The sequence below is a fragment of the Euwallacea fornicatus genome, chromosome 7 (assembly GCF_040115645.1).
Source record: "Euwallacea fornicatus isolate EFF26 chromosome 7, ASM4011564v1, whole genome shotgun sequence".
Taxonomy (NCBI): Eukaryota; Metazoa; Arthropoda; class Insecta; order Coleoptera; family Curculionidae; genus Euwallacea; species Euwallacea fornicatus.
Genome location: NC_089547.1, coordinates 2,972,092 through 2,987,809, shown reverse-complemented (window position 1 = coordinate 2,987,809; position 15,718 = coordinate 2,972,092). Strand labels below are relative to the sequence as shown.

The window sequence follows — 15,718 nt, the reverse complement described above, 5'->3', positions numbered from 1 at the left end:
AAAGTAGATTCCCTTGCATATTAATTTTAATTTAAACAATCAACAATGTGATTTTCAGACTCTACCGAAATTAACAATGATTGTATGATCTACGAAAAAGTTGTCTCAAAAATCTACTTTACTTATCAGTCTTACCACTTGCAACAAGCGATGTTGATCCATCGCTCGACACATTCCTCGGTGAAAATTCATGACTTGATTTCCTGACACTCTGCTCCTTAACTACATTTTCACGTGTTCCAATCAAGAATGACTTTTTAGATTTCTTTAATGGAGCTTTAAATTTCTTAGTAAGTTTCCTTTTACATCCTTTCATAACACTTCCCGAACTCTCCTTAGACGATAAAGACTTTGATTCTCCATCATTTTCTTTCTCAGTGATTGACGAGGACTTGTCATTATCTAGGTCCCGTTGTTTTGAAGCTTCCGAGACACTAATAGTGATTTCTGCATAATTTATTCTTGGTCAATGATTACATGGCAATAAAGAATACTAAACTCACCTGTGCTTGCCTTATTTTGAGATTTATTTCCGCTGGAACTAGTGCTCCTCATATCGCCTTCCAGATTCCTCATTTTTGAAACGTCAGAAATTCCCAGAGTCTCATTTATCTTGCTTTGTGGTTCATTTGATGTGATGGTGATAGTTCCGTCGTCTGCAACGCTCTTATGACCATTTTGATCCACAGATATCATGGTGTTAAATTCCACAGGAACAATGGTATCTTGAATCTTATTTGTTGACACAATTTCCCATGGGCATATCATCACGACTTCTGTCTCATTTTTCTGCCTGAAACGTGACTCAATATGCAAAAGCTGAGGCGACAGAAATTTCTACGATTTATAGTTACATATAAATACCTGATATGGGATGTCAGACCTACTGTAGGTTCAATGATAACATTGGCGTGTTGTTCTTCAACTAATACAGGTTGAAATTTGACGCCTTCAGCTTTAGCAATTTTGCCACTTCTCTCTTTATCCCAAATCTCTTCAAGAGCACTTTTATACTCCTCAACACTGTACTTATTTCTTTCCTTGTTGATGACAGGTTGCGTTAAAGAACTGATCCGAATTTTATCAGCTTTGATTGAATTTAGACCATAAATCTCAGCATTTTCAGCACTGTTTTCTGCACCTTTCCTATCCCTTACAACTACATCAGAAATTATTACGATATTAGGATTGCCAGTCGTTTCATCTTTTGATTCGTCTCCTGATTGTTTCGTGATGACTTCTATGGACTTATCCCGTAACGAGTGTTTTTGGATTTCTTCAGTTTCGGTTCCAGATAGTTCGTGGATATTGCGATCCAGTATTTTTTCCGTAGTTTCATCGAAATTTGGGGTCTGCGTCTTTACAGTTGATGTTGGTTGTGTAAAAAATTTTGCTGCAATTTATGGAATACACCGATATGTTATTCGAGTTAAGACGTAGAGAATTTTTCTATAAGAACGGAATGTAACATATTTTTTATTTTCATTCACCTCGTTCACCTTTCGGTCCAATACTTTCCGAGACCAAAGAAGAGTAGCTCAACTCATTTGTACTAGATGTAGCTGTCTCGTACACATTGTTAGAGTTACTACTGGCATTGATTTCTTTCTTATTTACTGACAAATCAATTTCTTGTTCATGTCCAAGCTCCTCATCATCGAGAGATAAAATAAATTTCTCATTTTGGCAAAGATCATCAGTTTCTTTATCTTCATTAGGTACAGGATTTTGAGGATCGGTTACTCTTTCATTGCAACCAACATCGCATTCTTCAATAGTTGCAGCAGCTTTATCTTCAACTACAATATCTGCCTCAGTCAGCGTTTTTACTACAGACATAGCAACTTTTGCACCGTGTATAATGCGTATAACATTTTTCCCAAGACGACGTAGGTGTTTTTAAACAGGAGTCATAAGTTTAGAAATACCATCAATATGTTTTATAAAAATCCACATGGTTGATGTTAAAAAACATCCTATGTGTACAGGGTTTCTTAGATTTTAATATGCAATAGGTGGTTATATAGAAACGTATTATTTAAACTAATAGGGTTAAAGAATAAGAAAAAAAGGCTCAAACTATTAATCACACATTATTTGCGCTGATCTCAGAAAAAATGTCGTCCTGTAGATTTAGGTAGAGTTGTTGTCGTGCCATAAAATCCGAGACACCCTGTATAATAAATATATTATTACTACCATTCAAAGAACGCCTCACATCTTCTTCTGAACTACTCCAACTGGCGCCTTCCTTGACTACAACAGTCGGAAACATTATTCTTCTATCATTCTTATGAATCTCTGTATTTCCAACTGATAACACAAAGTCATTTTTTGAGGAACATTTATCTTCCTCATTCATGAACTCTAAAGAGAAATAACAAACACTTAATAAAAGCTTAACACTATTTCCCCGACTTGCCATCTTCCTCTATCTCCTCAGCTAAAAACGTTAAGTCCTCAACCACCGATGCCACGTCCAAATTCTGCAAATCTTTTTGATCTATTGTAAAACTGAACTGGGACTTATCTTGATTTGAGGGTGCAAAAGTCACGGGGGTTGAAGTTTTTCTGTGTTCGCTTTGCAAAGGAGGAGCAAAACCCTTAGTAAAGGATGACTCAATTGTTTGAAACTGATTGGAAAACGCTGAGTAATTTTCCACTCTCTGAGAGAAAGCTCCAAAGGACAGTTGAGATAAATTTTCCTCTTTGATTCCACCCTCCATATTAAAAAATCCAGAAAGTCTCGCGTTTGGGGTGAGATCCAGTGCTTCTTCCGTGAAATTGAAACTACATTTACTGGGGTTATAACTCAAATCCGCTTCACCCTGAAGCATGTGTGCCTCAACTGAGTATTCATTCACATCAGGTTGATAAAGATTCTCTTGATGTGGGAGTATATCTGGTTTCGACATTTTTTCTGGTACTCCAGAGGAGTTTATGGAAACCTGTTTTGGGGAGGGTACAAACAACGTGTCAAATGATTTTAAATAACTTGAAGATTGGCTGTGCTGGTTAGAAGTAGGAATTATGAATATAGGATCGGTGTTGTCCTGAGGATTGAATTGGATGTCTTCTAAGTAGACATGAGAAGTGTCCTCCCCGGGGGTGTTCAAGGCAGGTGAAGCGTTGAAGAATATCGAATGGTCCAAACTTTCTAGCGTCGCACCCTGGAACCAGGGGTTGCCAAGGTTACAGTAGCTTTAAGAATTATTAATAGCTATAATTATTTGGTCCGAGAACGCTTTAGGCCCCTTTTTGCCCTGATGGAATGTTTTTTATCGGGTAAAATACATTATATTATTTATTGTCATTTTTTGGGCACGTATTCGTAATTGTTATTCTAGTGTTATTTCAATTGGTATGTCAGTTTTACTTGCCAATATTTCTAGATGTTTATTTAATTTTTACGAAATTTGACCTATATTTTTATGATTACTTGCAACCTAATTAAACTCTAAATATAATATTAACAATGTTTACTAAATACCTGAAAAACGAATTGCTTCGGAATGCTTGTTGGGCCAACAAACACAAACGTAGGCACAAATGTCTTTAATGCTGATGTTTAATTACCGGAAGTTTTATCAGCACATGAGTTTAGATTTTACCGTTTCGCTGACCATTAAAAAAAACAATGTTTTCATTATTTTCAAGCTATTATTTTAACGCGATGATAACGTAATTTTGCAATCACGCATATAAGTTTCACATACCACGTAGCTAAGCAAAAACCAAACCAACATAAATACGTTTTGATTTCAAAGACAATTCTGACCGAACTCAAGTTCTCAAGGGAAACAAACTTTGTAATTTTAAAATTAGAGTTAGGAAACAGCCCGCAGGACTCGAAATGGGGTATCAGCTGGCAATAATTGATTCATTGTTATTCATCATTCATCATTATTAATAATTGATTCTATATGTTAGGTTTTTATTACTCGGTACAAGATAAGAAAAACACAAATCCAGGCAATACTTCTTTACTTTACCAAAATTGAGAAACGGATCCCCCCCCCCTCCCTCCCCCATACAATACATAGGAGTCACCCCGAGTGCATCCCTTAATTATTCTCTTCACGCTTCCATATGTTTTTGGACGCAATGATAAACAGATGCTCATTGTTGAGGCATACGATCTATTTTAACTAATACGATTTTGGTCCATTTCCAAAATACAGTGGGATACAACGGGGAACTTGACAGACTGCATATGCCCAAGGACGTGTTATAGCACTATATTTGTGAGACGTCCTGTTATTTTTATTACATACATCGTTATAAAGAGTATTAATTTATTTATTCTAAAAGTTCCCGAATATAATTCAGTCGGGTTTTATAAACTAAAGTTTCTACGTGGTAAAAATCCAACGGTATCAAATCGGAAAATCCTGCCGGCGATTTAAGAATACCTACTTCTCCGTTTTTGATTTGGTCGAAAACAAGAAGAATTAATTTGAACCCATAAAACCAGTAAATCAAGCAATAAAAATAATCAAATGGTACTTACATTAACTTGCGTCCACCCTTGAAGCATATTTTGAGAACACTGCGTATAGTCTTCCCCTAACGTTTGCAGTTCGTTGTTGTAGTTTCTGAGATACGCGTTCAAATTAGATATGGTTAGCTTGTTCTGCCTTTTCAATTTATCAATTTTGCAATCCAGGTCGTACCTCAATTGTACCTTTCTGGATATACGGGGAAGGGTCGGGTCCTACAGCCAGAAAATTACATACTGTGCATGTCAATGAAGCATCTATTACATCTAGGAAGCATTTGCTTCAGTTAAGTGCAGTAGATGCTTTGTTGCTGTAGTAGATACTCGCCATGCGAGACACTTACAGTAGTACGAAACATTCCGTTTTGTTCATACGACACAATATGATGTCAAAACTTTTCTTTTGTCGTTTTTCTCGGCTTAAATTTGTTTTTCTATCAAAATTTATAGAAGAAACATAAACCCAAATGCGGATAGTTATTCTGTGTGAAGGTGAAAAAATATCTAGGGATACTGTAAAGTAGGTGGGATATGATATTTTCCTGAATAAATGAATCTCCAAAACATTTTTGAAATTTAACGACATATCGAGAGTGTTTGGGGCGGCATCTCCGTTAGCTGCCTAATCTATTAGATAAAGTTAATAAATTAAAGTCTCCCTGTGTAGGGATCCACTTCTCGAAAGAAACGTCGCAAAAAGGAAAGAAATGATAAATATTCAGTACCTAAACTCGACTAGCACTGCGATAATGAGATTCACAAGACACAGATGTTATCTCTCAATTTTGGTGACGGCTTTATGTGGAATGCCCGACCATCTGGCGCCTATGGAGATCTTACACATTTAATAAAATTGATAGGTACAGACTTTTTAAAAAGACTAAATTTTTTCATGTTCCTAAAAAAGTTCAACCTCAGAAATGAAATTCATTTGGTAGCAATTAGACGTAAATTTTACAAAAAAATTAAACTTTGACCAAAATTGAACGGAACGAAGTAAGTTACCAGCAAATGCTTTTTAAACTTCATCTGCAACTCGTCAACGATTTCCATGACTTCTTGGGGCCAAATGTTCCTAACCATGTAGATGCCGTAACCCCTCAAAGTGGTGGCTCCTGGCATTAAGCTGAATCGGAAATCCAGTTTCATAGATTTCGGATTTTTTGGATCTCCAGAGGGAATGGTTTGTAACTGCCAACTAAGAAAACATGATTCTGTTAAAAAAAAACTTTTGGTGTAAAAGAAAAGCAATCTTCCCAATGGAGGTGGATGAGCTGCCCGAGAAAGACGCTACTGACGTGTTATCGCGAATGGTAATACCATCATTAGCCATGAAAATGGTAGAACGGTCCGGATTGGATCATAGTTTACATATGTATGTACATACATACATATGTAGGTGATTCGAAGATCGCGAAACCGGGCAATGTTAACGAAAGCAAAGTATTCTAAGATCAATTAGACTTGGTTAGTGACTACGAAATTCGAGAGTGACGACCATAAACGAAGAGTACCCGTTGCGAATAGTGCGAGGGCGGTCGTAGGATAAATCTACCCTCTACGTTTTAATATTAGGTATTGTAACTTCTTTATAGTAACACTTTGCTCAGACTGTTGTATGTAATATATTCTATTTCAATTTTCAATTATTTTCGGAAACAAACTATGACTTTTCGTGCCTGTTAAGTAAATAGATATTATCGCACGCAAAATGAAGTAGCATGTATTAGAATTGAAAATGTTCTTGAACAATGCCAAATTAACAAATTTTCTAATAATCGTAGTTTACTTACACTTTAATATTGAAAAACAAATCGGCTATTCTGGTCAGCAACACGTAATGAGTGGTGATGAAGCAGAAGGTCTTTGTTCTTGCCAATGTGTCGCAGACAGACATTGCAATTGCAGTTCCTTCTTCAGTAGCTGTTGCTCTGAGAGGAGCAGAAATAATATTAAAATTACTAAAAATCATCATATCGTTGCAGTAATACCGTGATAGTGGTAGTGGTAGTACTTAACATTACTCTAAGTACCTATTCGGTTGTGTAATTTCCATGTCATTTATTTTAACGGATCCGCGACGTTCAAAATAAGAGAAAAAGACATGGAATGTCATAACAGCCGAAGCCGGAATAAATCTATAAAGTGTATTGATGGTGTTAGGTAGGTAGGTAAGTATATGTATTGCATCGTATAATTGTATAAATTATATTATGTGATATGTATTTATTTTTTGTTCGCTCATGTTCAACATCATTTTGTCAATCTGAACCCTAAATAATTATGTATTAAAGTTATTGTGTATAAATTATTATATAAAAATCTACCAATGAATCAGATCTACTCACCTACAGAGTTCATCAATAATCACGAGTGAATTGCTGGTCATCGTTGCTAAGATATAATTGATTTCTGTCATCTGAAAATTTGAATTAATGAGTGCTTGAAAAAGCGTAAAACCCGAAAAGAAGAATATAATACTTCGGTTACAAAGGAAATATTTATCGTTCGAAAAAGGTTGTTTTTTTTTCTATGGTTGTCTCAATGGTTGATTGTATTTACTCAAATCCCTGTAGGTACATAACTATCCAAAGACAGTTTCTTCACTTGTTTCTGGTTTATTAAAATTTGCCATAAGTGTATGAAAAAATCCCAAATTAAATTCACGAGAATCGGAAGTCTTTGCGTAGTCGACAGCGACTGTAGGATATTCATGAAATATCTTTATATACATCTCTATGTAATATATCAGGCTGGGCGCCCGCATTGACCCCACTTTTTTTAAAGGAGAACTGTAAGCTTTCACACTACCGCACATGCTATTTAATTGCAGCTAATAGCCGGAATACCGATCAATAGCCGTCCAGTTGCGTTGACTGGCGGATACACGCAGCTCGAATTTTTAAAATTGAATTTCATTAATAATAAAGAAATAATAATGCTAGATTAATCAAATAATTAAATCGCAACGTATAAACCAGCCATAAATAAATCAACTTTATTCCATGTATGCAATCAACAATTTTCCGAGGATTTTCTTGCCTCCATGTTTACTTCTAGGGGTTCGCTGGTTTACATTTAATTTATTTTCAGTAGCATTTTTGATCGATTATGTTTTAAATCATTAACTAATTCTGAACAAAATCTATAATGCATATTTTGGTTTTTCACGATCGCTGCTGCGTTATTGCGCCAATTTTAAGGATGGATCGCGATCGTAATGAAAAAAATAATTTATTATTTAACAAGTTACGATCTGAACACACTAACCAATTCGACTCTTCCAGACTTACGAGCTAACTATATGTTTCGATCCCTTCCTTATACCAAAAAATTCAATCATTAAGAAATCTGTTGTTTATGTTATGACTTCAATTAATTAGTACATGTGAGATGTGAGACTCTTCCGGTATCTTGAATGTTAGCCCAAGCCAAATTATGATTTCCCAAACATAACGTTCGCCTATAGATTTATCTGTTTACGTCTATAAAGCAATAAGACTTATGGGGTGGTCATATTACTTTACCACTCGTAAATAGCCATATAATTCGCCCATATTGCAAATCCAAGGCCTCATAGAACTTGAAATTTAAGGCCTATTATATACTGCGGTTTCTGTGATGTATATGGGAATGTTATTAGGTCTATTTCGGAGAGAGATTTGAGAATTTCGTGCTTATTTGTAATGTAGCGCACTCTAAAAAGCCGAACGTGCGTGATGTATTCATCATCATTCACGTTCGATAGCATTTGTTTAAGAATAGGGGATTAGTAGGTCTTGGCAGCGACCAACACACCAACACGTGTCGGCGAACGGAGATAAAATGGAATATTCTTAGGACCGTGGATAAAATGATTTGTTAATACACTTGTAGTATTTTGCATTGGAGTCGTAATTGATTCAATAAAGCACTAATGTTTCGAATAAAAATTTTTAAGCTACCAAGTTTTCGATTGTTGTTATTATCTTATCCAAGTGGTAATTGTTATCAAAAAAGGCAAATTACCAGGAACATTCAAGAGCATTACGTCATATTATTGATGGTACCATGCCGAGAACTAGTACATAACATACATTTTTAAGGATAGGTCTGAGGAGCCCTATTTTTTAATCATTTTTGTTTTTTAATTTGACCATAAGATTTAGATGTGTATGTGATGTATGATAATCGGTGGATAACATAATTTTGTCTAGATGCAATAGGCATCGTTCTCCAAGTGTCTGAACCTTTGTTTGTTCATTGGTGTTTTTGTTTATTATGGCGAGCCTGCGAGCTCGGATCTTGATTTCGATGTGCCAGAACCAATTAGTCCGTCCTAATGTAGATAATTTTAATAAATGTTGTTTTTCAAAGACAATATACAATTTTATGTATTCGTTGCCTTATCATATGAAAATAATCTCGGGCTTCATTCATCACTTACTCTTATTTGTTACTACAAGTACTAAACTGATATTTGACTAGTTGACTAAATTAAGAATGGTTTCCTGAGTTCGTTTCATTAGTCCTTAATTCGGTTAACATGTTTGCTCTTATGAATGATAGGGCCAAAAAATACTGCTTCTAATACATGCATATGCACGTGTTATGTATTTAATGGAACTTCGCGAAACAAAACTCGGGAACATTTCTGGTAGATCTTTATTGTACTGGTTTTGACACACACACACACACCTTAATCGTTCGCAAATTTAAAGATTTAATGATTCTTGACATCAAAGTAGTTATTCGAAAGAGGGTGCTAAGAGATTCTTGTAGTCCTGAATTGACACTGTGTATCTCCTCTGTGTCTCACTGTCCGACTTCCCGTTTTTTCCTTCAGGGTATCTTCAGTACCAGTATCTGGGGGTCGGTATTCATAGGTCTTCCCCGGATTTTGACAATTCACAGGGTAATACATAGTCGGTAACTTTCTAAGTCTTTAAACCCTGGCGTTTTAAAAGAATGGCAAAATGAGAATTTAAGGGGAAAGGAGTGAAAGGTTCTTTATGTAAGGGAACCTTTATAGGAAAATAATGGGTTCCCAACATATGGTTATCCCAGGGCAACCTACTAAAATAGCGTATTGCATAGGCGTAGCCTAAGGGTAAGTTACAGGTATTTCGGGGACCTCAAATTCGAGCAAGGAACATAATTGTGTTTACAAACGTGATATTATTACAATTTTATGGATAGATCGTGAACGTAACGAAAAATAATTATTTATTTTAAAAATAACTTATTATTTAACGAATTACGGTCTGTACACGTTAAGTGAATCCGGCAACAATTCAAGACTTAAGAACTGCCTATATTAATTAGATCCCCTCTTTATACAAAAAATATGCTATCGTTAGCAAAAGCAAGGAATCTGTTAGTCTATGTTAGGATTGTAGTAAATAAGCATGTATGAAATTTGAATCCCTTTCGGCATCTTTGATGTTAGCTTAAGACCTTTATCGTTTTCTAAACGCACCATTCAGGCGATGTATTTGTCTGTTTGCTTAGTCAATATTATTTTAATGATTGCCAATCGTAAATGGCCACATAATTCTACTCAATATTGTCTTCTTATTGCTAAATATAGTAAGCGACCACAAATACGAAGTTGGAAGTACATAAATAATGGGAATGCGGTTTTGCTGCTATCATTTGTTACACATATGTACATATATTTTATTATTTGAACCACTTCAAATAATTAGACGATTATGATTACCACTACGTAGAAACAGTTCGTTAATTACCTGGATAATACATACTATGAATAGGGTTTTATTGTTTAATGCATGCTCGGTCAGAGGGTAAATCATAGCATCGATGGCAAGTGTCTGCTGTCTGTCTCGGTACTAATGATGACTTCTAAAAATAAAAAATAATAAATAGTGGTAAATACTCTAGACACATAAATAAATGCATTATTAGTACATACCTGTTGTGACACCAGCCGGTATTTTATACGTGGTCGACACCACAATGTTGATTTGTCAGGATTGAGACGACCCATTGACTTACTAACAACTCTTTATTTTATTACTAAGGTTCTATACTTTTACTCTGGACTATTTTGAAGGAATTTAAGAGCTTCTAACACTATGCACTCTGTGTGAAGAAAAAAATCATAATCTTCCATTTTGGGGATGAAACTTACTTATATGTGTGTAGGACAACTTATCTAAATTACACTGCTAAGGGCAAACATCCGGGGACTTGAGACTTTGGTCGCAGTTAATTGTTCATATATAGGTGAAAGGGCAGTCTGGTGATAGTCCAATTGCTCTAAATTATTCCTATGATAACCCCATATTATTGGGAATGGTTCATGTCGTCTGGGATAATAAGTTATGTGACAGATACTGGATTTGAAGATAAGAAGGTATATAATACCTCTATTAACTAAATAAAATTATGTTTTTGAGAAAAACAGATAAATTTGGGATTTTGAACGTCTACGCAGTAGGAACAATAAGTGAACTGAGTAGTAAAATTAGAAAATGGAAATTTGCAAGCAATCCTGCGTAAGAGATTTAAAGCCACTGTCCAAAACTCTGAAAATTATTTATTTATTTTTTCCATAGGTTGACTTTAACTCAGATATCATAAATAAATCTAATTTTTTCCTCAATTTCTTTAATTATCTCTTTTTTTTTCGTGGCAATTTGTGCTCAAATTCCTTCTTTCTCTCTTTATAATCATCAAATGCAACTAGTGGACTGTCTGTATTTGCAGTTGTAATTTTCGGTCTAAATGATCGATTAACGACTCCACTGTTTCGACTTTCGCATAAAAGTCAAAAATCTCAAACTTAAATATCTTTACTATCCTAATAAATTAACGTGTGGGTTACAGTGTTAGCGTGTCAAGTGTTCGACCAACTGCATCCATAAATCCTGGTCATCTGGGCAACTTACATGTCACGCCATTAAAGACTACCTGCTGCGTATTTTTGTACTCCTCCCCACTTTCTTTCCCCGGGTACATTTATTCCCTGAACGTCGTTAAGTCGCCTTCCTGATCATCACTTTACAATTACGTCGAGAAGGTAAAACTGTGGTTTGTGTTGTTTGTGGGAACGGATACAGCCGGTATATTTCGTTCATATTTGTAATCTATAGTTGTGGGAAGTTATGTACTCCTACATAGTACAATTGTGGTACTGGCTGGGCTGATTAGTGAAGATCGAGTAGTGTGTTCGGTACAGATTCGGGTGTTTATCGCCATTATAGCGCGTAGTTTCACGGTAAAAATTGGTTTTAATGCTGTTATTTTATGGAGGTAAGTGCTATTTTTTTTGGAGCAATTACAATTATTATTAAATCAATTAGTAATAATTAAGTTGTTAGGTTTGTGTTTTCTGCATCGTTATTTTCAGCGTGTTTCAGTTTAAGCGTTAGGTAGATGGTTTGCCTCTAGTGTGGGAACTCGAGTTAAGCAGCCAAAAAACTGCTATAGCCTCGTTTTTGCTTTTGAAACTATTTTGAGCGTGAAATTTTAAATTTGATTATTTTGAAGAGTGACAAACCTAACGCTTTCTTGTTAATGAAATAATTGGAAAAAACTAGCGTGTCAGTACCAGCTTTTAAAGCGTTTTTTGTGAGCTTGAATCTTAAGAGCCCAGGTCATATTTAGGATAAATAACTTCAATAGGCGAGAGTGCCCTTGAAATGTTTTTTTTTTCAAATTCCATGTTTTTTGTAGGTAGGTACCACCATAAATGGCACATGAGCCCTGTTACATCAAGTTTTCAATATATTCATGGTTCTTTCGTCCATCATAGCTATGCCAGAGTAAAAAAATGTTGCAGTGAAAATGAAAGTAATTTCAAAACTTGTATTTTCGCGTGTTTCCTTATATTGAATGGTGCAAAAACGTTGTCGGCTTTTTTTTTTTAATGTTACTAGCGCACTGTGGTCTAAGGGGTGCTCAATTTTTTTCACTTCGAGTGCACATTTCTACTGAGATACTGCAAAACTGTTTAATCATATTTACTTTTAGTGTTCGTACGAAATAATTCACGTGTTTAACCTTTTTCCTTGTTTCAGATGTTGGATACAGCACAAAATATTGCGTGCGCAACAGAAAAAACTCGCGCACCTCCACCTGCACCGCCAGAAGGACCCGAAGAAATCACGACCACAAACTTCGGCTGGGAAGAAATCGAGGGCCAAGAACCCCTACCTTACGTTATAAGGGATTCTGGGAACTACGTAGCATTCAGCAGCTTCATTCGGAAATTGCTCCCTGACGTTTTCAGGTATCTGAACAGCAAAACTCTAACGGATCTCATTCAGGAAGATCTGGTAGGAATGACTGCTCTAGAGGCGCATTCATTTAATGTCATCAACCGCGAGCACTGTGAAGGCATGTTGGTCGGACCGAAATATTGTTTTCAACCTGGAGAAAACATGATGTCATTGGGGGACTTCAAAGTATGCCTGGATTTTTTTCAGACGTGCTACGCATTGGTGCGCTTCCAGAAAGTTAAAAACGAGTTGTTCGGGTTTTTGCAAATATCCGGAGGGACTTCAGTTCCGTTCGTCCATAGTGAAGGCCAAAGACTGACGCCATTGTTCTATTTCGATGGACAATATGACAGTTTAAGCTCAACATTAGTGGATCTTAAAGATAAGTGGAAAATGCGCTGTTTGAAATTCTGCTGTATCGCCCAAGCTATTCGTAAAGAGCTTTATGATTTCTCGTCGTTGAGGGTAGCGAATGTAGATTGCCTAATGGCTTTACTCCCTGGAGAGACAGCAACGTTACATTGGCCCCAAGACTTCAATCGTCAAGATATTTTATCCCCTGAAGTTAATATTGCCGCTTTACACGGGGCTCCTCTGAGCCCAGGTTTACTAACGCCTTCACCTGTGAATTCAGTGAAGAAACGTGTGAAAGACTGGACATTAGAACAAGCGGCAGCGAATAAGAGAGCTCACTCTATCCCCACCCTTAACTTGTACGTAACAACGAAACGTCCTGCTTGTGAGTCTGCCTGTAGTTCGACCCAGGTTCTTCCTGGAGGTGCAGTTATAACCCCATATGCAGTAAACGAGGAGACAGAACAAGCGTCGTTTGAAACGAGTCGAACTGAGCAATTATCGGTTTACGCAGGGTCTCATCATCCCCAAGTTAGTGCAAGTGGAGTAACTATAGAAAAGCTCCTAGATGGATTAAAAGCTCTCAGAAGACCTAGATGTTCGGTATCTGGAGTTAAGACTTATCCGTTACTTCAAAATAGAAATGTCACTAACTGCCCATATGCTCAGGAAACTGTTCATAACATGACAAACAACTTACCAGTCAGTCATGTGATGCAACCTCAGGATGTAATCACCAACGTTCCTCATGCCTCACCAAGAGCTGCAAAAAGTCCAGAATTTCGGATACTCAGTCCGCGCATACATGGAGCGGCTGGAACTGGAAATGTAATTAGTCCTGTTCAGAGTCCGTCTCAGAACTATAATCCCGCCCAGAGCCCTTTTGAGATCAATCCGATTCACTGGGGGAGACAACATGTACCTTCTCAATCAATGAAAATACCGAATCAGCCTCCTCCACCTTACCCCACAAATTATTATCCAGCCAACACCCAACCAAGTCAATCACTCTCTTCTCCCATCAGTGCATTTAACCGAAATTTATTGCATTACAACGTAAGGGCTTATTTCAATCAAAACATCAATTGCGTAACGAAGAATATCGACGAAGTAGCTTGGGATTTCTTCGCGTTCTTTAAAGTACCACTTGTGGAGAGATGGCATCTGCATAGTCAGGTGGTATCTATCTTCCGTAATTTATGCCAACAATATAATCAAAGGTGCAGTTCGATGCAATCTGGGGCTGTTATTTGTCACCAAACACAACAAACTGGTACTTGCAATAACGTGCCTTTGAAAGTGATGGAACACTCAAATATGGACTATCCTTACGTTACCAAGAGGTGCAAAATTACGTATGATCTCGTGATTTGGGGGATTTCCTCGTCAAATGTGATCACTAGTAGTTTCTTGGTTAATTACAGCGACCTCGAGGCTCGTTGCGCGTCCAAGAACATCATGAATGAGTTGAATTTGCAAACGTTTAGAAATGTATATCGCTTGAACGCTAAGCAGAAAGCTCAATGGAATGAATTGTTCAGGCGTGATAAAACGTTTTATTCGAAAAGTTACCGGGACTTATTTGTTGAGTTTGACGAAGTTATATATAAGCTACAGCATGCTAACTTAATCAAAAAGTGTACCGTTACCGAAAATATAAAATAGTTTTTGTGATATTATACTTAACGCTTAAGTTATTTACTTTAACGCAAAGAAATAAGCAGCACAATAGGTTTTTATATTAGTACCTGGTTGAGGATGTTGATAATAGTTTACTTAAGTGTGTGAAGTGTTGGTTATGGTAAAGTAACAGTAACGGATGCCATTCTATGAACCCTTACTCTGCAGGAACTAAAAGAGCTACCCTTATCAATGTGATATTGATGTATTATGGGCTGCGATCTTCATTTCCTCTCTTCTTTATTTAACAAGCTTTAAGGGTTCTCGGTTTAGTCAGAGTCTGCCAATGTTATCTTAAATACCCGTGTTTCATCTAATCTTCAGTAAGCTTCTTTGATCTGGACTACTAGGACACTTGGTTTATGGAATTCACAATATTTTATTGAGCAGCGAGTGTTTTATCCATTCCTATGGAACAAGCTCGCTGTGAATGGTATGTTGAATTTCGCGTAAAAGCTGCCGTTCTCATTGCTTTACATATTGAGTGACTTTAGGTAATAATCGATACCAAAGATTTTGTATACGTTAGTTACGCATCTAGTACAATAATAACTTTATAAATAGGTCAGTGAACAGAGTTCCTTGATAAATATAAAAAAATAAAAATCGGTATTACCTATATATAGAAATTAGCTATAAAATGTTTAATATGCTCAACGACATTTTGTTATTCATGTAGAATATCTAGAGGCAAACATTTAGTGATATACGTACTAATTTGTTTAAAAATGAATAGTTTTGTATTTATTTACTTTTCCAGAAATAACAAAAATGAAATAAAAAAATGTTGAAGAAAAAAATTTTGATATGAAAAGACTGAAGATTTTCTTCAAAGAGTTTTATTTTTTCCTAAGCCCATTAATATAAAAAATATTTATTGCATGTCCATTATTATCATCCCGTACAAAACAAGATAATAATTTAATTAACAGTCTTGATTAAAGCAACAGATCCTATTTGG

The 15,718-nt window shown here is 36.1% G+C and overlaps 2 protein-coding genes and 1 long non-coding RNA gene across 3 annotated transcripts in view; 1 reads left to right on the top strand and 2 right to left on the bottom strand.

Annotated features, from left to right (window-relative positions):
- LOC136340386 (uncharacterized) overlaps window positions 1-15,718 on the bottom strand; it is a 28,302-nt gene that overhangs the window by 1,191 nt on the left and 11,393 nt on the right. Inside the window, 10 exon segments of the mRNA XM_066284436.1 lie at window positions 136-447; window positions 504-793; window positions 865-1,393; window positions 1,491-1,799; window positions 2,200-2,413; window positions 2,415-3,170; window positions 4,511-4,714; window positions 5,504-5,696; window positions 6,292-6,429; window positions 6,847-6,917. Of these exon segments, the coding sequence (XP_066140533.1) occupies window positions 136-447; window positions 504-793; window positions 865-1,393; window positions 1,491-1,799; window positions 2,200-2,413; window positions 2,415-3,170; window positions 4,511-4,714; window positions 5,504-5,696; window positions 6,292-6,429; window positions 6,847-6,917 (3,016 nt within the window).
- LOC136340389 (uncharacterized) lies at window positions 9,129-11,278 on the bottom strand. Its single transcript, XR_010732289.1, has 2 exons — window positions 10,413-11,278; window positions 9,129-10,342 (listed from the first exon to the last, which is right to left on the bottom strand). It is a non-coding gene; the product is annotated as an uncharacterized lncRNA (long non-coding RNA).
- Window positions 11,485-15,578, top strand: LOC136340360 (uncharacterized). The gene is made up of 2 exons (XM_066284404.1): window positions 11,485-11,755; window positions 12,523-15,578. Exons 1-2 carry the CDS (start codon window positions 11,750-11,752, stop codon window positions 14,740-14,742), a joined length of 2,226 nt encoding a protein of 741 aa, XP_066140501.1. The 5' UTR covers window positions 11,485-11,749; the 3' UTR covers window positions 14,743-15,578.